Source organism: Morus notabilis, unplaced genomic scaffold (genome assembly GCF_000414095.1).
Source record: "Morus notabilis unplaced genomic scaffold, ASM41409v2 Scaffold365, whole genome shotgun sequence".
Taxonomy (NCBI): domain Eukaryota; kingdom Viridiplantae; phylum Streptophyta; class Magnoliopsida; order Rosales; family Moraceae; genus Morus; species Morus notabilis.
In genome coordinates, this window is record NW_010362906.1 from 173,692 (window position 1) to 197,078 (window position 23,387).

At 37.6% G+C, this 23,387-nt stretch overlaps 1 protein-coding gene and 1 long non-coding RNA gene across 3 annotated transcripts; one reads left to right on the forward strand and one right to left on the reverse strand.

The window, feature by feature from the left end:
• The first annotated feature begins 5,712 nt into the window (after positions 1–5,712).
• On the forward strand, positions 5,713–21,875 carry LOC21400248 (two-component response regulator-like PRR37). Of its 2 annotated transcripts, none has more exons than XM_024168959.1 (9): positions 5,713–6,150; positions 18,499–18,660; positions 18,747–18,880; positions 19,177–19,332; positions 19,607–19,787; positions 19,873–20,308; positions 20,393–20,709; positions 20,853–21,160; positions 21,444–21,875. In XM_024168959.1, exons 1-9 carry the CDS (start codon positions 5,772–5,774, stop codon positions 21,570–21,572), a joined length of 2,202 nt encoding a protein of 733 aa, XP_024024727.1. In that variant the 5' UTR covers positions 5,713–5,771; the 3' UTR covers positions 21,573–21,875. The 2 variants fall into 2 exon arrangements, with proteins under 2 accessions (XP_024024727.1, XP_024024728.1); XM_024168960.1 differs by having other exon boundaries at positions 19,700–19,787.
• On the reverse strand, positions 21,091–22,577 carry LOC112092528. The gene is made up of 3 exons (XR_002902629.1): positions 22,412–22,577; positions 21,890–22,040; positions 21,091–21,164 (listed from the first exon to the last, which is right to left on the reverse strand). It is a non-coding gene; the product is annotated as an uncharacterized LOC112092528 (long non-coding RNA).
• Positions 22,578–23,387: the final 810 nt, after the last annotated feature.

Below are 23,387 nucleotides of genomic sequence, written 5' to 3' on the forward strand. Positions count from 1 at the left end.
ATTATAATTATAATATCATATTATTAAAATAATTATAATATTATTATAATATCATATTATATGATAAAATAATAATATTATAGTTATTAATATAATTATGATATTATTTGTTATAATATTATATTATATTATATTATATTATATTATATTACAAGTCTAAATTTTAGATTAGGAAGATTGTAAATTTTAAATTTTATTAGGAGTATTATGGGAATTATGAAAGTTTCATTAATTGTACTATACTGATTCCTACATAATCTAAAAGCTAAAGTTGTCTTTAGACTGTTTCTCATTTTGATTGTAAATTCTTAAAAAAATTCTTCAAAAAATACTTTTGAGAAGATTTATCAAACACTAAATTGATTAAAAACTTGCTCAATCTCTTACGTGGCACCAGATGGACCAATCATTAGGGTAGTTACGTAAACCTAAGTTCTATCCGTAGGCGTTTCTGAAAAGAAAAACATAGGGAGGGGTTCTATTTTAAGTTTACCAACAAGTAAACTGAACTTGAAAAAGAAACAAACAAAATAAAGTAGTTTTGAAAAGTGAAGACCGACAAAATAGACTAATAAAAGGGAAAGATGGATATTGACGATCATATCTTCTAAATTAAAGTGTTCTTCCCATTCCATTTCTTAAGTAGTTTCACACTCAAGTATTTCTCCAAGTTATTTTTTTCATGAGTTGTATTAGAGATTCCAAATTTAATCATTAATCTTTTTGATACCATTTCATGTAGAATTGGCATCTTTCAATAGTAGATGTAATCTTTTAATACTAATTAATGTGATAATAAAACAAGAATTCTTCAAAAAATAATAAATAACAAATAACAATTCACCTGTTATGTAAGTTGTTATTGAAACATTGGGATTGTAGGTGGGATCTTAATTGACATTTTTCTTTTTATTAGTGCTCTAAATAATTAAGCCATTTCCTCTAAATTATTACTATGACTAACTGAAATAGCATCATGAGCTACGGCATGGATGAGACCTAAACTCAAAGAGTGCGGGTTGGATCGTGTATTATATAAAAAAAAAAAAAAAAAAAAAAAAAAAAAAAAAAAAAAACAACTTGTTTTATCTTTTGTACTTTTTCCCTGAATAACTTGTTTTGGATTCCTTTATACCAATCCATTAACATTTTTATTTTGTTAAATATAATATTCCCATGACTTGTTTTATCTTTTGTACTTTTTCCCTGAATAACTTGTTTTGGATTCCTTTATACCAATCCATTAACATTTTTATTTTGTTAAATATAATATTCCATAGGTTTCATTGAGACAAGAATGTGTTGTTTTGGAAATTGATGAGAGAGTCAGTCACTATGCCTAAGTACTAATTAGCACGAGTACTACTGATTATGTGTTATATATATATTTTAGAATATTTCTTCTCATTAGCTTTTGTATTCAAAAACAAGTAAAACTCGAACATCTCCTACTTACCATGTTTTTTTCCTTTTGTTTAAAAACACAGACACGCACACATATATAGTTCTAAACTGTAGTTAATTAGAACATGGTATGAACTTTTATTTTATTTAGTCTTAACAAAACGGTTTTAAAATGAACACAAATACACGTGTTCGGATAAATTACCATATGGTATTGAAGAGAGCAAATAATTTGTTTCTTGTGGTCGTATAGATAAACAATTAGTTTCACATGTTATTAGTTATGAAGCCCATGGAACATTTTTCTTCTGATTTTTGTGTATATATGTAAATATAATTATACATTCCAAATTCGACGAAAGAGAAGGGCGAAAGTGCGTGTAGATGTCCAATTGCTGAAAACCAGAAGCAACTTTCATATAGAATGCATCTTTTAAAAAGCCACACCTGTCATTTTTTTTTAAATGTCTAACAAAACAAGGTTACTTAATTGCGCACAAATCCAGGTTTTTCCGAGCCCGTTTGGTTAAAGGATTCGTTCTCTTATTCGAATAATGATTTATGGTTCGTTACAGTATTTTCTCTCATAAAAAACACACATAAATCTCATGGTTCTAATCCATGAACTAAACGGACAATTTCCTCTCACTGTTTATATATATATATATATATATATATATAGTCCATAAATGACATTTTTTCACAAATGAATTGTAGGCTCATATAAACAGTCTAACTTTTGGGCCTTATGATATACAAAAAATATATAAAGAGGCCTGTTAACAAATTAAAATTTTTTAAGTTTAGACACATTTGTTCCTAACTGATTAATTTATAAACCAAACAACTCAGTACAACACAACAATAGCCAAAAAAGAAAAACCGGCTATTGTTTTTTGACTCAATTCTACAAAAGTTTCGGGCTGATTATTTTTTTTCCCTTCTACAAAACTTAATTGGGGGCCTTAATTTGAAGTGGAGCCTTAGGAAATTGCCTAAATCACCGAAGGGTTGAGCTGGCACTTATAAGCATGTAGCAAACAGCAATTAATGTGTTGACTCAACGAAAGTAAGCTAGCATTGTTTACAATTTTACATTCGTTCGCAGTTATTATATATATATATATATATATAAGAAAGTTAAAATCACAATTTATATGATTTTTTTATCACTCATTAACTTCTATATATGCATGGAACCACGTTGTTCAATTCACCAACTTATAAGGATATGTATACATGCGAAGGAAAATGATAAACGTTGTGAAAAAAAAAGTTTCGTAACACATAGTAGAATTAAATTATAACTTGGTAGCACTAAAAACGTTGGCATTAAATTGTAGAATTTGAATATATATATATATATATATTAATTAATATTCATCATATAATATTTGTATTATTGCTAATATATTTCTTTGTTTCAAAAAGCTCAAAAAGTAGACAACCTACGTTAGTATAAACTCTTGGACACTATCAAAGGAGTTATTTCAGATGCTAAAATGAATGTTTTTTTTTGAAGAATCTAACGGTGATCCCTATTGTCGATGAGTGCATCACTTAATCCCACCGAGTTAGCACGGAGTCAGATAGAAGACAGTGGAGGCACGAGCCCTATTAAAAAAATGAAAAGTATAATTATATATATTTATAATTATACTTTTTTTTTTGTTTTGCTAAAAATTTATATAGTTTTTTAACTAAGTGCTCCCACAAGTGAGATATCCCTTCCTTTTCTTGTTTTTGCTAAGAATTTTTCTTTTTCTTTTCATTTTAGTTCTACAATTTTTACTTTTTTTTAAACAAAAATTTATTTTACTCCTCCAGTTACACGTTTCTCTCTCTCCCCCATCTATATTAAAATAGGTATTTTTTACTATAATATATGTTTAATAATATTGATAATAAGGTTATTTTACAATGATTTTAAAACATGAAAATTTATAGAGAACAATTGTACTAAATTGTTATTCTAAGATATCTTAAAAATTTTATTTTATTTAAAAAAAATTAATTTACAAATTATCTTTAATTGTGCCCCACTTAATTTAAATTCTAAATCTGTTCCTGCTAAATCGAGTACATATCAAATCACGATAGTCCTTTACCGTTAAGCCAGCTGCACCACTGGTTAGTCTCCTAATATATGAAACATTGGGTGACCAGGCAGCGACAGTTTTACAAAACGGCATCTTTTTTGTGCTTTTAATAGCTTTGTCACGAGGGCCCGCGGAGTGGGGAGGAGGGGAAAGGGAAGAAATTCCAGCCACTTGCATCACAAAAACCTTTTACTCAACAGAGGGAGTGCCACGTGTCCAAAATGGATCTAGCGTATCGGGAATCCCAGCAAAACTATTCACAGCGAAGTTTCTATATCTCACGTGGCATCCGACGTGGCAGATTTTTTATTCCCCTGTGGGTACTCCTCTAATATCTTCCTTAGATATATCCATCGCTCCCTCACTTTTTTTTCTTTTCATTCTTTTCATTCCTCAACCAATAAAAACTGTTTATCAAAACAACTTTTAAATTATATATAGTAAAAGTTTTAAGTTCCACAGTTTGGTCCGGCAAATGTAATTTCGTTTATATTCTTTATGTAATAGTTTTCATAATTTTCAGTGTGTTAAGTGTAATACTCAATATTATGTGTTAGACTATATTTTTTAAATGTTATAGTTAAATGAACCAAGTGTTACATATAAAATAAAATAAAAAGACAATATCACACACCATTATGAAAAAAATTATATTTATTAGACTAATTCAACTGCAAGACACATTTTTTATATAAAGAAAGGAGACATTTAAATTTTTACTACTTATTCTGAATTAATATTTTTTTTTGTTTTAACTATATTAATTAAAATGATATTAATAAAAAAATAAGGAGTAAATGCAGACGCATGCACTAAGGCTAAGTTATGCACAATTTTCCCCATCTTATATATATATATATATATAGTGTATATAAATAACGGAAAAAACACAACAAAACAGAAATCAAAATGTCTTGAGCTTCAGAATAAAAAGAACTTCTGGTTTTCCAAAGTTTGAAATTCTCAGGCATTGGCGTTTAGGATTTAGCTCGAAATGGAGTTTGAGAGGTATTCTCTACCTCTCTCTCTCTATATTTATATATGCGTGTATTTATGTGTATGTATATACATCTGTACTCTCTGACGCAGAAGCAACGGGAGGGAAGATATTATTTTCTTCAGGCTTTTTCTTCTTGTTTGGCTGCTCGGAAAATTGGGAGGATTTTGAGTTGTTGCTGAAGCTTTTTCCTTTTTAAGTGAAGTAAACAAGGTTGAATCAACTATAGGTTTAGTTGAGTAAACTATATCTGATTTCCTCAAAAGTTTGTTTACGCTAATTTTCAGTTTCTTTTTTTTTTTTTTTTGGTTTAATCAGAAATTTCTTTTGAATTTCATGCTTAGAATCTTTTCTGATATTCTTTACTGAACTGGAAAGGCTTCTTTGAATGGATAATTCTCTATTTCTGGCAATTACAACATCTAATTTTTCTAGTTTTTTTTTTTTTTTTTTTTTTTTTACACATGCTTCTCTTCCCGTCTACAAAATCTGTATTGACTAATTTTGCTTCGTCGCTTGCAAACTTTTTTTCTTCAACACATATCTACTACATAAAAGCAAATATATGTTAAGAAATCGTAATAATTAACTTTTTTGTTACTTCCTTAAAAGCTGTAGTTTTGGTGACTATTTTTGGTTCATATATAATTTTCTATTTCAATAGACGTCTATTAGAGAAATTAGTTCAGAGTTCAGACAAAGAGTATATGTTGAGAATTAACTCATATTTATTCAAATTTTCTTATCTCCTCAAAAGCTGTATTTTTTGTTTTTTTGTTTTTGTTTTAAGGATCGCATGCTGTTGTTTTAGTAACTAATTTATGTTAATTTTTTTCTTAATACATATCTACTACAGAAAAATTGTCAGACAAAGGGGTAGATGTTGAGAATGAGCTCATATTAATTCTCCTCGACAGCTGTAGTTTTAGTGACTAATTTTGGTTCTTAGCAAATTTTTTTCTTCAACACTTACCTATTTAAGAAAAATAGTACAGAAAAAGGGATAGATATTGAGAATTAACTGGAGAACTTTTGTTCTTTTTAATGAGGAGTTCAATCTCCACTCACTTACCGTCATTCTTATGGTTGCGTGACGTAGGAGTTCTTTGTATTCTTTTCCTCTTTGATTTTTCAGGATCTGTTGAAGGGGATCAGTTAACCGAGGCTGAATCTTGTTGAAAGGGGATGTGCAAACTCTACCGTGGACTAGAGGGGTTTTTCTCACAGGCTCTATCCATTACTCTTCTCATCATTGATCTTATTGAATCCGAATGATGGGGATAAAAAAGATGAATAATGAAGTTTCCATAGCCAATGGAAGCGCCAGGTTGAATCACCATACTCAAGTCAAGAACAAGGAAACGAGGGATGGGTTGAGGGGAGAGGTCCAAGGGCTCTCAGAGGAACATTTTGAGTCTAGGATTAACGTGGATGTTCAGGATGTCAACAACGGGCAGATGGAGGCAATCCAGGTCCAGGACCGGGACCAAACCTGCCCTGCTCAGAGGAGGTCTAACCAACAGCCTCAAGGGCACTTGGTTCGTTGGGAAAGGTTCCTGCCTTTCAGGTCTCTGAGGGTTCTGCTGGTGGAAAATGACGATTCAACTCGTGATATTGTCAGTGCACTACTTAGAAATTGTGGCTATGAAGGTCAGTAAAATTTAGCAAAATGGAAGTGGTCTATGCATATCTGCGGTTGTGAACTATACTTTCTTTACTTTCCAACTTTTTTTTTTTTTGGGTGCAAATTTATTGACACTATCGATGATAACTGTGAACTACACATGATATTGTACTACTAATATGTGTGTGTGCGTGTGTGAATACTGTGTAAAACACAATGTTGAACATCTCTGTCTTTGGTCTAAGAAATTTGGTAAACTTGATTTTGAGTTTAATCATTGCAAGTTTGTCTTGTGCCATCGGTTTGTCTCCAATATGTGTGTGTGTGTGTGTGTGTGTGTTTGTGTATTGACTAGTATTTAACTAGTATTTGCATATATGTGATAAGACTAAGCCGTTGCTTAGGCAGGTCTTCGTTAGGAAGGGCAGGAGAGAATAAAGGGGTGTGGGCATGTATTAATTGTTGTTAGCAGTTAGAATTGTTAGTTTGTTAGCAGTTAGAAAATATAGAGTGTGAATAAGGGATGGGTCGGTGGAGGAGAGGGAATAAATAGAAACAGAGAGAAAGTGTCAGGGGCAGAAAAGAACTGGAGTCTTGTTGAGGAAGTCTTGGCTTAGGCTAAGCGGGGGAGGTTTCGCAGTACCTCGAAGAACTGCTCTGTAATTCGTTTTGGTGATTCAATAAAGATCATACCTTCATTCTTCTTGATTCATTTCTGTTTGAAGAAATTACTCTATTTTTATCATTTTCGTATCAGAGCAATAATTCTGGGCAATAATGGCGAGTAGGAAAACAGATGAACGGTTTGAATCCGTGGAGAAGGAGATTAAGGAAGTTAGGGCTTCGATGGAAAAAGGAATCGGTGAGATGGAGAAAGGGATCGGGGAGGTTAGGGCGGAATTAACTCAGAATCTTACGGAGTTCCGTTGGCTAATGGAAGAGCAGATGAAGTTGTTTGCGGTGCCGGCGAAAGCGCCGGAGAAGACAGGGGCTTCGATGTCCGTGGTGGAGGAAGATCGTGAGGTATTTCCGACCGGGGTCGTGGGGTCGCGTATGGCGGAAATCGCTAGGTTGCGCGCGCGGAACGAGGAGCGAGTGACGGGCCCTAGGGTTTTGCAAAATGTGATGTTACCGGCAGGAAATTATGGTTTGCGTGCACGGGGAGGAGATCGACAGGCGGACCCCAGGGTTTCGCGAAAGGAGGGAGGATGAGCGCGACGCCCGAAGAGAGGTTCCGATGGGTGCCCAAGGGGAAAATGTGACTGGGCGTCGAGGAGAGGGGCGTGGCGTTTTCGTGGAGTCTGATAATCATGGATTTCGCGATCTGCGTTGTGGTTTGGGTGTGGATGGTTATCAAGGAGTACGGTTCAAGGAGGGCTGGGATAGCAGAGGCATACTTGAGGAGTTGCCAGAGAATGAGGAGTGGGCTGCTTACCGCCACCAGCAGGTGGAGTGTCCAACTTTTAGCGGCGACGATCCCGACGGCTGGGTGTTTTGAATGGAGCAGTTCTTTTCCATCAACTGTTGCTCGGAAAAGGAAAAACTGATCACTACCGGCATAGCTTTAGAGGGAGACGCCTTATCTTGGTTCTAGTGGCAAAATGGTTGCCGACCTTTTCACGGCTGGACAGACTTCAAGTTGTCACTATTACAGCGTTTCCGTTCTTCGCAGGCAGGAAATCTTTGTGAGAAGTTTTTGGCGATCTAACAAGAAGGAATAGTGGCGGAATATCGTAGGCAATTTGAGGTTTCTGCAGCTCCGCTTCAAGATGTTCCGGAAGAAATTTTGGAAGGAATCTTCGTAAATGGTTTAAAGGCGGAGGTTCGGGCTAAATTGCAGCTCTTGAAACCGGTTAGTTTAGGCAAAATTATGGAGATAACGCAGAGGATCGAAGAGAAGAATGAATTGCTTTGTTGAGAGGTCTCGGGAACAAGAATGTCAAGACCACAATTTCCTAGTGGTCCAAGGGCTGAATTCACTACATTTCCCGCTAGGACATTATCATGAGTCGAGCGTCCACCGCGAGCTCCAGCCACTTTGGATAAAATAGTAACTCAAAAGCGAGACTTTCCTTTTCACAAGTTGTCGGACTCCGAGTTACAAGAGAAGGACTGAGGGTTGTGTTTTAGGTGAGATGAGAAGTTCACTTTGGGGCATCGTTGTAAGAGGAAGGAGCTCCGAACCATGTTGGTTAGCGATGATGATGCAACTGATTGTGAAGAGGAAGATCCTGACATGTCTAAGACCGTTTGGGAGGAGGGGTAGCCCGAGCTTATTGAGTTGTCCTTGAATTCCGTGGTTGGGCTTTCGACACCAAAGACTGAAGATTTTGAGGAAGAAATAATCTTCTATTTTTTATCATTGAAATAATCAGTAACCTTTATACACTTATATACAAGATTTACATAACTAATAAAGGTAACAAATCCCTACAAATAAGGGAAGGATAATCTTCTCCTAAACCTAAGGAATCCGAATTCTCTAATTCCATGATTTCCTCCTATATGTAATTCTAGATAACTTTGAGGGAAATTCCACACTCCCCCTCAAGTTGGGTTGTACATATTGTACATGCCTAACTTGTTGCATAGTTCCTCAAAGTTAGGTCCTGGGAGCGCCTTTGTCAAGATGTCTGCCAGTTGTTCCCAGGTAGGAGTGTAGATCAACTGCACCTATGAGTTCTCAATCTTCTCTGCTATAAAATGTCAATCTATCTTCACATGTTTCATTCTATCATGATGAACTGGGTCCTTTACGATACTAATAGTAGCCTGATTATCGCACTTAAGTGTCACCGACTTCTCAAACTCCAACCCCAACTCGGTCATAACTCTCCTGATCCATATTCTTTCACAGATTGTTACTGCTAAGGCTCTTAGTTCAGCCTCTGCACTGCTTCTGGAAACCACAGTCTGTTTCTTACTTCTCCATGTTACAAGATTCCCCCAGACTAAAGAGCAATACCCTGTGGTTGACCTCCTGTCTACCTGGCTTCCTGCCCAGTCTGCATCGGAGTATAGAGCTATATTTCTGCAATCGTTTTTCTTAAACAATAACCCTTTTCCAGGGATCATCTTTAGATACCTGAGAATTCTGTACACGGCTTCCATGTGTTCCTCCATCGGATGGTTCATAAACTGACTTACGACACTCACTACAAAACCAATGTCGGGCCGGGTAGGAGAGATAAATGAGCTTCCCTACTAGACGCTAATATCTTCCTATGTCTACTGGAGTTCCTTCCTCTTCATACCCTAACTTTTTTGTAGAGTCCATAGGGGTGCTTGCAGGTTTACATCCTAGCATGCCGGTTTCTTTAAGTAAATCCAGGGTGTATTTGCGCTGAGAGACCACTATTCCCATTTTTGATCGAGCCACTTCCATGCCTAGGAAGTACCGTAGAGGACCAAGATCCTTTACTTCAAATTTTTAGCTAAGAATCTTTTAATCTTCAGTAACTCTTTCCTCATAATCTCCAGTTAGAATGATGTCATCAACATACACAATGAGAATAGCTACTTTTCCCTTGGAAGAGCGCTTTACGAAGAGTGTGTGATCAGCTTGACATTGAATAAATCCGTGTTCCTTTACAAACCTTGAGAATCTACCAAACCACGCTCGTGGGGATTGCTTAAGTCCATACAGAGACTTCAATAACCTGCACACCTTATTGTTGCTGTTGCTTATTTGTAGACCCTAAGGAATCTCCATGTAAACTTCCTCGTCGAAATCTCCGTTAAGGAAGGCGTTCTTTATATCAAGCTGATGAAGTTGCCAGTCCAAGTTGGCTGCTAATGAGAGTAGTATTCGAATGGTGTTAAGCTTTGCAACAGGAGCAAAAGTCTCCTGGTAATCAACCCCATAGGATTGAGCAAAGCCCCTTGCTACTAACCGAGCCTTAAGCCTCTCAATGCTTCCATATGCTTTGCGCTTCACGGTAAAGACCCATTTACAACTCACCTTTTTCTTTCCTGGCGGGAGTTCAGTAATAGTCCATGTTCCATTCCTTTTCAAGGCCATGATCTCCTCTTGGACTGCTTGTTTCCAACCTGGGTGACTCAGAGCCTCTTGAATGTTTGCTGGAATTTGCACATTATCCAGCCCTGAAGTAAAGGCTTGATAGGATGGAGAGGGACCTGCATATGATATAAAATTCTTGATTGGATGTTGAGTACAGGTTCGAGTACCTTTCCTTACGGCAATGGGCAGTCCCAAATCTGAGTCTCATGTGATCCTTTTTGTTTCGGCTCATTTCCACCTCCTGTGCCAGTTTCTGCAGTCATTGGATCCGGTTTAGACTCTTGGACAGGTATGAGATGTGCTAAGTTTTCAATCTCCCCCTGAGGTTGCTTTTTCCTCCTGGTGTATACTTGAAGTTCTTTAGTTGCTGGTAGAGGACAGAACAGACTCAAAGAAGGAATATTGGGAGGATTAGCTGAAGCTTCAGGTACAAGGACTGGACTGGATGGAGACGTTTCTGGCTGGTTTGATGGTACCCGGACTGGACTGGACATAGGGCTAGACTCGGCATTTTGTGGCTGTATATTTGGACTAATTTCTGGCTGTTCTAGCAAAAAATCCCAACTCCAAAGCTGAAGTTCTTTCTGAGTATTCTCCCCCTGAATTTTAGTTTTGGAGAAATAAGGAGTTTTTTCAAAGAAAGTCACATCCATTGTGTCATAAACTCTTCCTGTGCTGGGACAAAAACACTTATAACCTTTCTTATTTGTGGAATAACCGAGAAAGACACATTTTATGGACTTTGGATCAAGTTTACTCCTGTTTTTGGGGAATATATGGACGAATGCAGAACACCCAAAAATTTTAAAGGGAAGATCGGAGGAGAGAACCCGAGCATGAGGGAAGATTTTAATGAGGGCTTGACGGGGTGTTCTAAATTTTAGAACACGAGATGGCATCCTATTGATGAGATATGCAGAAGTAAGAATGGCTTCCCCCCAAAGATATTTTGGAACACCAGTAGAAAACATAAGGGATCGGGCTACTTCTAACAGGTGACGGTTTTTCCTCTCAGCCACATCATTTTGCTGGGGTGTATTGACACATGAACTCATTTGGACAATCCCGTGTTGGGACAAGTAGTTGCCTAGAACTGAATAGAAATATTCCCTAGCATTGTCAGACTTAAGAATTTGGATTTTAGTACTGAACTGTGTTTGGACAATAGAGTTGAATGCTCGGAATATTCTATCAACTTCTGACTTTTCTTTCATAAGGAAAACCCAAGTGAGTCGGGTATGATCATCCACAAAGGTCACAAACCACCGTGCCCCATTAATATTTTTTATTTGAGCGGGTCCCTAAATATCACTGTGAATCAATGCAAATGGTTTTGATGGACAGTAGGGCACACTTGGATAAATAGAACGTGTGTGTTTTGCAAGTTGACAAATCGCACAGTTAAAAAATTTTGACTTTTTATTGATGAATAAATGAGGGAATAACCTTTCAAGATTTGGGATGACCTAATCGATAGTGCCATAACATGACTTCACTATCTTTATTGACACTAGAATTGAAAACAAACTTAGGACTGAAATTACTAATTGACTGACTCGTAGGAAAGTTTTTGCTTCCAACTAAAGCTTCTCTAAGTTGAGGTGTCTTGAAGAGATAGAGTCCCGAGCACATCTCAGCACTGCCAATCCTCTTCCTCGAACCCAATTCCTGAAAAACACACATTTGGGAGAAATTTAGTAACACAATGATAATCACGAGTTAACTTACTGATGGACATTAAGTTGCAATCGAGTTTAGGGACATGAAGCACAGATTTGAGAATGATTTCCGGTGAGAGTCGAATTAAGTCAATCCCTGCCACCTTAGATAAAGAACCATCGGCAATGCGAACTGTGAGATTGGTGTCACTCGGTTGATATTCATGAAAAAGAGACCCATCTCCCGTTATATGGTCGGACGCCCCTGAATCAATAGTCCAATATCTTGAACGTTTAGCACACACAGAGAATGCAGACTGTGAATTACCTGCTTGTGCATGCATGCTAGCGGACGGGGTAGGAGCAACGTGCTGCGAGAGTGTATTGCTTAGAATTTTTTGGAGTGCGTCGAGTGGTTCCTTAGTGAAGGGACTTGACTCGGCAGCGACTGGCTTTTCCTCAACTGTGGTGGCTGAATTTGCACGGCTATCTCTGTCAAACCCTGATTTTGATGGCTTCCAGTCAACAGGTTTGCTATGTATCTTCCAACACATATCCTTGGTGTGGCCAAATTTAGCACAGTGATCGCACCATGCTCTTCCCTTCCTTTGTTGTCGAGAGTCATGCTGATTTTGAGGACGTAAGCCACGGGCAACAAGGGCAGATCCTTCCAACGTTGGACATGAATGTTGACCACCCATCATGACCTTTTTCCTGCTTTCCTCACGGCGAACTTCAGAGAAGGCTTCTTGTAGGCTCGAAAGAGGCTTAGTTCCCATCACTCTGCCTCTAACTTCATCCAGTTTCTTGTTTAAACCCAGTAAAAACTTAAATGTCCTCTTCTGCTCCACTATTTTTTGATACAGGACATTGTCTTCAGGGCACTTCCATTCATGGCTTTCAAACATGTCTAGTTGCTGCCAGTGACGGGTGAGTGTGTGAAGTATTGTGTTACGGCGAGATCTCCTTGCTGTAGATCGTGAAGGATGGACTCAATTGCGAATAGCTCCGATGTATTTTCAGAACTCGAGTAAGTCTCTCTTACTGCTTCCCAAATTTCTTGTGCAGTCTCATAGAGAAGAAAATTCTCACCAATATCAACATTCATTGAATTGATGAGCCAGGACATAATTTGATGATTTTCTGCCTTCCACTTTTTGTAACCTGGATCATCCTTCTTTAGAATTGGAATCTCCCCTGTTAGATAATCCTCTTTGCCTCTGCCACAGATGAACATCCGGACTGATTAAGACCATTGGAGAAAGTTTTGCCCATTAAGTTTGTGGCTAGTGATCAGGAGTGAGAGATTTTCAGAATTTCCAGAATTTCCAGAATGTCCAGAATTTTGAAGAGCAGATGTTTGATCGGAATGAGAAGGAACTTCAGAGTGAGAGCTGGTTGTTTCGGATGCCATAGCTGTGCTTGGCTATGAGGGACGGCTAGGAATGGAGGCTAGGGTTTTTCAGGATGAGAATGGAGACTAGGATTTTTTTTAGAGAACCGGCTCTGATACCATGAAGATTTTGAGGAAGAAATAATCTTCTATTTTTTCTCATTGAAATAATCGGTAACCTTTACACACTTATATACAAGATTTACATAACTAATAAAGGTAACAAATCCCTACAAATAAGGGAAGGATAATCTTCTCCTAAACCTAAGGAATCCGGATTCTCTAATTCCATGATTTCCTCCTATATGTAATTCTAGATAACTTTGAGGGAAATTCCACATATGAAGCTTCGTGGCATGATTGCTCAAAATGAGGTAATTGTTCTAATCGATTCCAGAGCAACTCACAACTTCATTTCTTTAAGTCTTGTTGAGAGATTGTCTAAACTAATTTTTCCCACTGCCGGGTTTGGAGTACAAGTGGGCACGGGAGAATTGGTAGGGAAACTTTGTCGTGAGGTTGCATTGAGTTTACCTCAATTAACAATTGTGGAAAACTTCTTGCCATTGGAGTTGGGAGGAGTGGATGTGATTCTAGGCATGCAATGGTTGGAAACTTTAGGGGGAATGCATGTGAATTGGAAGTCCCAATTGATGAAGTTTAAGATTCGGGGGGAGGCGGTTACGTTGCGAGGCGATATGAGTCTCTCTACCACTATGGTTTCTCTTAAAGCAATGTTCCGGACTATAAAGCATGAGAGACAAGGAATTTACTTGGAATTACAAGCCTTGGATGTGAACAAGGAACCAGACCAGTCGCTTCCTGCTCAGATCAGTGTCTTATTGCAGCATCATCCAAGGGTTTTGAATATGCCGGATGGACTACCCCCTCAACGTTTGCGTTACCATCACATTATTCTTCAACCGGGAACCGCTCCTATTAGTGTTAGGCCCTACAAGTATCCTCATTTTCAAAAAAATGAGATTGAAAAGTTGGTGCGTGAGATGCTAGTAGCTGGGATCATTTAACCAAGCAATAGCCCGTTTTCTAGCCCTGTGCTTTTGGTTAAGAAAAAAGATGGCAGTTGGCGTTTTTGCGTTGATTATCGCGCTCTCAATAAGGCTACAGTCCCGGATAAGTTTCTCATACCGGTGATCGAAGAGCTATTGGATGAATTGTTTGGGGCTACTATTTTTACCAAATTGGATTTGAAATCGGGTTATCACCAAATCTGGATGTGCGCAGAGGATATTCTAAAGACTGCTTTCTGTACTCATAAGGGCCATTACGATTTTTTGGTTATGCCTTTCGAGCTAACCAATGCTCCAGCCACATTTCAATCTCTGATGAATAAGGTAATAAAACCTTTTTTGCAAAAATTTGTGCTAGTCTTTTTTTATGACATCCTGATATACAGTAAATCCTTGGAAGAACATGTTGGCCACTTGGATCTGGTTTTGACTGCTTTGGAAAACAACCAATTATATGTTAATAAAAAAAAGTGCACTTTCGCTAATAGTCAGTTGGAGTATTTAGGTCACATTGTTTCTCGGGATGGGGTTTCGGCTGACTCCAACAAGATTCAAGCAATGTTAGATTGGCCTACTCCACATTCTATTAAGGAGTTACGCAGGTTCCTGGGTTTGACCGGTTATTACCGACATTTTGTTACGGGGTATGGTCATCTTGCTTGGCCATTGACACAACAATTAAAGAAATACAGTTTTAATTGGACGGATGAGGCTGAATCTGCTTTTCAGATGTTGAAACAGGCCATGACTACAGTTCCTGTACTCGCATTGCCGTATTTCTCTCAACCGTTTGTTGTCGAACCCGATGCTTCTGGATTTGGTATTGGCGTTGTTTTGATGCAACAACAGCGGCCTATAGCTTATTTTAGCCAGGTGTTGTCTCCTAGGGCTAGGGCTGAGTCGGTTTTATGAGCGCGAGTTGATGGCCGTGGTCCTTGCTATTCAGAAATGGCGGCATTATCTTCTTGGGCGGCATTTCATTGTCTGCACTGATCAAAAGAGCCTTAAGCTTTTGTTAGAACAACGGCTGGGTAGTGAGGAGCACCAGAAATGGTTGTGCAAACTGTTGGGCTATGATTTTGAAATTCAATACAAGCCCGGTTCCGAGAATCACATGGCTGATGCTTTATCAAGGCGGTCTGCTGGTTTGGAGTTGATGCATCTGTCGACTTCAGCGATTTACGATGGGGCTGAAATTCACCAACAAATTCTCAGTGACCCGAAGTTAGTTGTGATTCGGACTGCTTTGTTGAACAATCCAATGGTGGTGAAGGGGTTTTCTTTGTGCAATGACATGTTACTTTACAGGAATCATTTGGTCATTTCCCGGCAATCACCTCCCATACCTAGACTATTAGAGGAGTTCCACGGCAGCAAAGTTGGTGGTTATTCCGGAGTGCTTAAAACGTTTAAGTGGTTGTCTTCTGAGTTCTTTTGGTATGGTATGAAACAGGATGTAGTTTCTTTTGTTGCAGCTTGTCAAGGTTTGCCAGCAACACAAGTCTTCTACTTTGGATCCGGCGGGGGGGGGGGTCGGTTATTGCGACCCTTGCCACTTCCACAACAGGTGTGGGAAGATATTTCTATGGACTTTGTGGAGGGTCTGCCTAAGTCAACTGGTCATGATTCTATCTTGGTGGTTGTAGACCGATTGAGTAAGTATGCTCATTTTTTGGGTCTTCGCCATCCCTATACGGCTAAGTCTGTGGCTGCCCTCTTTGTTAAAGAGGTGGTTCGGCTTCATGGTTTTCCGACCACTATTGTGTCTCCGATTGTGATAAAGTCTTTCTCAGCCATTTTTGGAAAGAACTCTTTAGGTTGCAAGGTACTTCCTTACATCACAGCACGGCCTACCATCCTCAGTCTGATGGCCAAACGGAGGTGGTCAATCGCTGCTTAGGAGCTTATTTACGTTGTTTTGTCTCCAACAAACCTAACCAATGGTGGTCTCATCTTGCTTAGGCCGAATATTGGTATAACACCAGCTTCCATGTCTCTACAGGCATGACACCTTTTAAGGCTTTATATGGTCGAGATCCTCCCAAGCTACTCCGTTTTGAATTGGGGTCTACAGCTAATTCTTTGCTGGAACAGCAACTGCAGTCGCGAGATGCAATTATGGATGAGTTACACGCACATTTGCTTAAGGCCCAACAATCCATGAAAATGCAAGCTGATCTCAAGCGTCGGGATGTGTCTTTTGAGGTGGCGGATTTAGTGTTCTTGAAACTCCGGCCGTATCACCATCGTTCTTTGGCAAAGTTTGTCAACGAAAAGTTATCTCCCCGGCTTTATGGCCCATATCAGGTTCTCGCGCGTGTTGGGTCAGTGGCATATCGGTTACACCTTCCTACATCCGCGAAGATACATCCGGTTTTTCATGTCTCCAACTCAAGAAAGCTACTGGCCTCTCGGTCCCTGCACAGGATGTTCCTCCCATGTTTAACTGTTGATATGGAATTACGGGTGGAACCGGAATGCTTGTTGGCTATTCAATTTTCTCCTGTGACTGGCCAATTGGAAGTCTTACTGCAGTGGCGTCATTTACCTAATTATGAAGCTTCTTGGAAACTCTTTGATGTCATCCAGTAGCAATGTCCCGATTTTCACCTTGAGGACAAGGTGACGCTTTTGGGGGACAGAATAGTTGATAAGACTAAGCCGTTGCTTAGGCAGGTCTTCGTTAGGAAGGGCAGGAAAGAATAAAGGGGTGTGGGCATGTATTAGTTGTTGTTAGCAGTTAGAATTGTTAGTTTGTTAGCAGTTAGAAAATATAGAGTGTGAATAAGGGATGGGTCGGTGGAGGAGAGGGAATAAATAGAAACAGAGAGTAAGTGTCAAGGGCAGAAAAGAACTGGAGTCTTGTTGAGGAGGTCTTGGCTTAGGCTAAGCGGGGGAGGTTTCGCAGTACCTCGAAAAACTGTTCTGTAATTCGTTTTGGTGATTCAATAAAGATCATACCTTCATTCTTCTTGATTCATTTTTGTTTGAAGAAATTACTCTATTTTTATCAATATGATGCACCATCTAGCTTTTTGTTGCAATAAGTAAAATAAGTGCTGGAGAGCATGCAATCTTAAACTATTTTTAATAACCCAAACTACAGCATAATTGCTATCAGGGCACAATTACAGCGTCTGAAAAGTTTCTTTTAGCTTACAAGCCTCTGAAGCTGCTTTAGAGTATTGGATAGTTTTGTAAGAGTTTTACCTTATAAGAAGAATTTTAAGCCACATTTGGTCGAATATAGCTTCCTCGAGAAGCTTTTCAAGAACAACATGAAAAGCTTTTCAAGAACAACATGAAAAGCTTTGGGAAGGTGGCCTGGTGGGCAAGAGTTTTCAATAATTTTGTAATCCCAATATTACCCTTTTTGTTTCTCTGTAACAAAAATAATTATTACCTGTATTCCATTGAGTTCTAGTACAAAACAGTTTCTAAATCCCAATTTTTACCAAGAATCCTTCTTGAAGACAATTGTATCTGTAGTTTTCAATCAGCCAAGTATAGGTTCCTATAGAATGTCAAATTATAGTAAGAATTTAGCAAGCCACTTAGTCCAAACGAGGTAGGATGTAGGAAGGTTTATGTTTACATTCTAAAGATATCTTTTCTTTCTTTCCTACTGAGTTTGTTTTCCCGAAAATTGGAATATAAGGTGACTATGATAGCATACAATAGTATTACACAAATTGAAGTTTAAAGTTTAAACATCATGACAGACCTATTGACAAACCTAATTTTCTAGCCATTATAAGACGAATCTTGACTCGTTCAAGTGATGGTTTTCTTATTTTAGGTCTTCATATTAGCAGAGGTGGAGCCGGTCTTCTACTTCAGTGAGGGCATACACTAGTTGTCTTTTTCCTTTTCTTTTAAATAGAGAGATAAAAATAAAAAGATGTCAAGTTTAGTGGGGGTGTACATGAAAAAACCGAAGCAAATTTGGAAAATCGCAATTTTTTAAAAGTTATATATTTTTAAGAAAAAATTAGCAAGGGCGGCTGCCCCTGTCCCCCCTCCAGTAGCTGCACCACTGTCTATTAAAATTCAAATAGTGATACTTGTCTGAATACCATCAAGCTGTTTAAGATTCATAAATCCTTTATTTTATTGTATTTTATTTTTTTTGCTAAATGCAGGCTGTTTGGTTGATTAATAAGTAAACAGTGAAAGTTTGGAAGATTTATTATATAACATAAAGTCAAGACTCTCCTTATCAGTTTGCTGCTTTCCCTCAGTAAAACTAACTATTAATCTGAAATTTGCAGTAAAAGATGTACCAAATGGTAAACAAGCTTGGAAAGTCTTGGAAGATATTACAACTGATGTTGATCTTGTTTTGACTGAGGTTGCCACGCCTTGTTTATCTGGCATTGGACTTTTATGCAAGATTATGAGCAACAAAACTTTCAAGGATATCCCTGTGATTAGTGAGTATATTTCTAATATTCTATTTTTCTTATGTTACGGTTATTGCTCTTTCTTCTAGTATCTTTAGGGTGAGTTTTGTGCACAGTGATGTCATCTCATGATTCTAGGAGTATGGTCTTAAAGTGTTTATCGAAAGGTGCAGTCGACTTCTTGGTGAAGCCTATTCGAAAGAATGAGCTTAAAAACCTTTGGCAGCATGTTTGGAGAAAATACCACATCGTAAGTTTTCATTATTATGTCAACTATATTATTGACCTACTGTTCACTTTAAGGTTCAGGATTGTTCTCATTTATGCATTTAATTGCCAACAAGAACCAATTTTTGAACTATACTTGATCGAAAATGCCCCGATCTTTCCTTGGAGCACATCATTGGACTAGACTTAACCTATGAAAGTTTTTTATATCCGCAACTAAAAAAATTGAGATTTCTCCAAAATCATGTAGACAGCATACAAAGAAGAAATACAGAACTGTGCTCCTGCTGTGCAATTAATTTTTCATATTTTGATCAGTCTAGTGGTAGTGGGAGTGAAAGTGGCATATGGATTGAAAAACCAATTAAGTCAAGAACTGTAGAAGATTCAGACAACAACAATGGCAGCAATGATGAGGATGACACTGAAAGCATTGGTCTCGATTTCAGGGGTGAAAGTGACAGTGGAACTCAGGTATAAAAGATAATTTCTATTTCTATTTCTATGTATGGAGTTCTGCACTCTTACGTGCTAATGAATTAGGACTAAATCCAAGTTTCGTCAGGCATAGTTTGGATTTTATCCCCCATGAAAACCACGATTAGACCATGATAAAGAGATCATTCACATGTTTTCTCCTGCTGGAGGCGTATTTATGTTATTTTATGCATATATAAGAGGGAAGGATACTTAGAAAGATGAGAAAACAACGAAAGAGATTGGAAATCTTTCTGCTAATCTTTTCCAGAGCTCTTGGACGAGGGCAGTAGACTTTGAAAGCCCTCGAGCAATGCCACAACGGGACTGGTTAACTGATCCTCCAGATAGCACTTGTACACAGGCTATTCATCCAAGAGAAGAACCATTTGTCAACAACTGGCTGCCTGAGAGTGCAACAAGAACACCTGTTGGACAGGATGATGAGCTCGGTAGGCATCTTTTCATGCAATGTCTTCATAGTGTTCTCTTATTTTCTCCCTTCTAGAGTAACTTGGGATGCATTTAAATTGTTAGACAAAAAAATCATGGGCAAAGACTTGAAGATCTGCATATGTAGCATCCCGAGTATGCAGGCTGAAGACCCATGCGAAAAAGGATTGTCCAACAAGCCAGAAAAATCTATTGAACTAAACACGATGAAAAATGATGAGCAACTCGAGAAAGGAGAGCTGGACCTCAATAATGAGGATCCGAATGCAGAAAAGAATCAAGCTGTTCATCTAATGGGAGCATCCACTAATGGTATTGATCCTCACATCGAAAGTGTAGTCCTTGACATCTCAAATGGACTCTACAATGGCACTTTCATGAAGGATAAGGCCATCCATGACAATAAAGAGAGACCTTTCTTTGAGGTCATCTTAAAGAGGCCAAGAGATGTCCAAGATACGGAAAACAGAGCCCATGATCGAAATGTTATGAGACACTCGGACCTTTCGGCATTCTCAAGGTATAGACATACTCAAAATTATACATATTGTTGCGCCACAAATAACTCGATATAAGGATCAAACTAATTCTTAGCACCATGCAGGTACAATTCTGCTTCAACTGCAAACCAGGCCCCAACGGGGAATGTAGGCAGCTGTTCTCCTCTTGATAATAGTTCAGATGCTGCAAAAACAGAATCAGCACCAAATATTCAATCTGACTCAAATGGCGCACCTCCCAACCAGAGCTCCAATGGTAGTAGCAACAACAACGACATGGGATCCACAACAAATGATGTTTTCACCAAACAAGTGTCATTTGCAGATAAGCCAACACCCAAGTCATCAATCAAATACCAAACATCCTCCTCCTCCTTACAACAAGCGCATAACGGACAAGCTTTTCAGCCTACCATACAAGGTAAAATCTGATGCTAAATAGCTAATACAATTTCACAGAATCAAAAGAAACATCAGCATCAAATACATACATAACTATTAAACTCAACAGATCAGCAGCTATTTCTCCATGATGATTTGTCTTTATAATATATATGGCTGCAGGTGCTTCACAGTATGATTCATCGGATGTCTTGAAAGCACCTGTTGAAGGCATCGTCAGTAATCACAATCTCAACAGGAGTGCCTCGGGAAGCAGCCGCTGGAGCAATGGGCATAAGAAGACCTCCACTGCTTCAAATTCCAGACGGAAGAAAATGGGAAGCGGAAAAAGGATACCGGAAAAAAGGGGAACCAACGAGGAGACTGGATATGAAAACATAAGTGGAGAAGATGAAAATCGCTTTGCACAAAGAGAAGCTGCTCTAAGAAGATTCCGCCAGAAGAGGCAAGAGAGATGCTTTGAGAAAAAGGTAACTGGAATTTTGTCATGACATAGAAGTAGTGAGAAGCAACTATGTACTGGATCCTCACATTCTCTCTTCAAATTTTATGAAAAATTTTCTATTAAGAAGACAACCATAGACTATTTATAAAATTAGACACCGATCAAAAAAATCAACCGTGCAGTGTCTATGAAAGATGAATTTCTATTAGCAGTTATAGAGCTTTAAAACATCATTTTTGGGATCCACTGGTATGAAAAAAGTCAACTAAGTTCCTTGTAACAATCGATCATATTTACCATCTGTTCAGGTTCGATACCAGAGCAGGAAAAAACTGGCGGAGCAAAGACCGCGTGTTCGGGGACAATTTATCCGAAAGGGGATGCAGGATAACAAAGGCAAAGGAATAAGTTATGAACCTGATTCAATCCCTCAATAGGATAATTTACATTCCTTGATGAAGGATTTGGTATTTGCAGTAAATAAAAATAAAAGTAAAAATAATAATAATAATTACTACTTAAAGTACACATGGGAGTGCATCTGTACTTCTAAGATTTGTCTAGAAACATATTCCTATGGTTGTGGTAGTACTAAGTAGAAGGTGATAAATCCTATAAAGGAAAGCCTTCTCTAATAAATCCTTAAGAAGGGTGTACTATATATAGATGTGTGTGTGTGTGTGTGTCTACATATATATAATTCAAGACTGGAGTATTTAATTAGTGGATGGTTGAAGAACTCTATTTTCTTTACCTTCTTTCCTTTGGTGTGGTTTCCTGGATGAATCATTCCTGTTCTAATTTGTTCTCTTTTTGTCGATATATAGAGTCTTCGTATTGATCTCGAGCCAAAAGATAACTGTCCCTCTCACAAAAACAGAGGCCATAACATCTGCTCATTCCCTCTGAACAATAACACAAGATTAATTCCTTCCAAAAAAAAAAAAAAAAAAAAAAAAAAAAAAAAAAAAAAAAAAACAACACAAGATTAATAAAACCTCTCATATAATATTATCATACCATACGTATAAAAGCATGATAACATTGTGAAAAATAAAATGAAAACAAAAACGAAAAAAAAAAAGTTCAAGAGGGATGATATGGAGCAGAACTAGGAAATTCAAGAGATGACTGAATACGTTGAGAGCTTAAAAAAGGGAACTTTTTATTTGAAATATATATATATATATTATATAATTATATATATATATATTGGGTTGAAATATTTATCCATTTTGTATTCATTGATCAATTAGAGAGAGTGTAAGACGCTAACCAGAGCTGAGTCGTCCACCTCAAATTGAGCTGCAGTGGCAGAATATAAAGACAGGAATAAAAAGAGAGAACAAAGCCAATGCCCTTAATAGAATTTTATTTTATTTTATTTTTAGTTTCCGTATATTATCAATTAAAAATTCTTGTCCTCTATGACTTTTGGTACTAGCAAATGGTAGCAATATCACCTTCTCTCTCTCTCTCTGCAGGCTATACCACAGAGAGATCCCATTGTGGCAGTCACACAGTAGCACAAAGGGAAGGGAGAAGGGTAAAATGGTAAAATTAGAACCAAACCATGATTGCTGACATGGGGAGAAACGATTGGGTGTTTGATGGCAAAGAGCTTTTGTGGTGGGTTTTGTCTCCACGTGTGCCATTTCGCAGCGCTATTCGATTTGTGTTCTGAATGGAATGCTCCGGGCCACTCATTTTTTGATACGAATCCAAGAGAGAAAGAGAGTAGAGACTCGTTTAGTTTAGGGGTTGTTTAGTTGGAAAATTTATACTCCGATTTGAATCATGGTTCATAGTTTATAATTTGTTACAGTGTTTTTTTTATAAAAAATACACGTAAATAAAAAATGGTTCTAATCTTATGATTCTAATCCATGAACCAAACGTCTCCTAAGTGATTTAAATTTTTAATTCGAATTAAAATATGATTTTATGTTAAAATTTTTTACTATAATAAAAAATTATATGTGACTGTTTTTGAAAACTTTTTATTATAATAAAATTTAAATTTTAAAATCGAATCGGTGAAACGAACATGACCTAAGTTTAAACTCTGTGTATAATAAACATATCAATTTTAATTATATTCTCGTTTAAACTGTTAAATTTAAAATTTAACTCTCCTCATTCGAACCATTTTTAAATAATAAAAAGATGCCTTTTTTTTTACTTTTTACATTTTCATTTGCACTTAAATTTTAAAAAAAATTCAAACTCAAGTTATAACTTTATTCAAATTT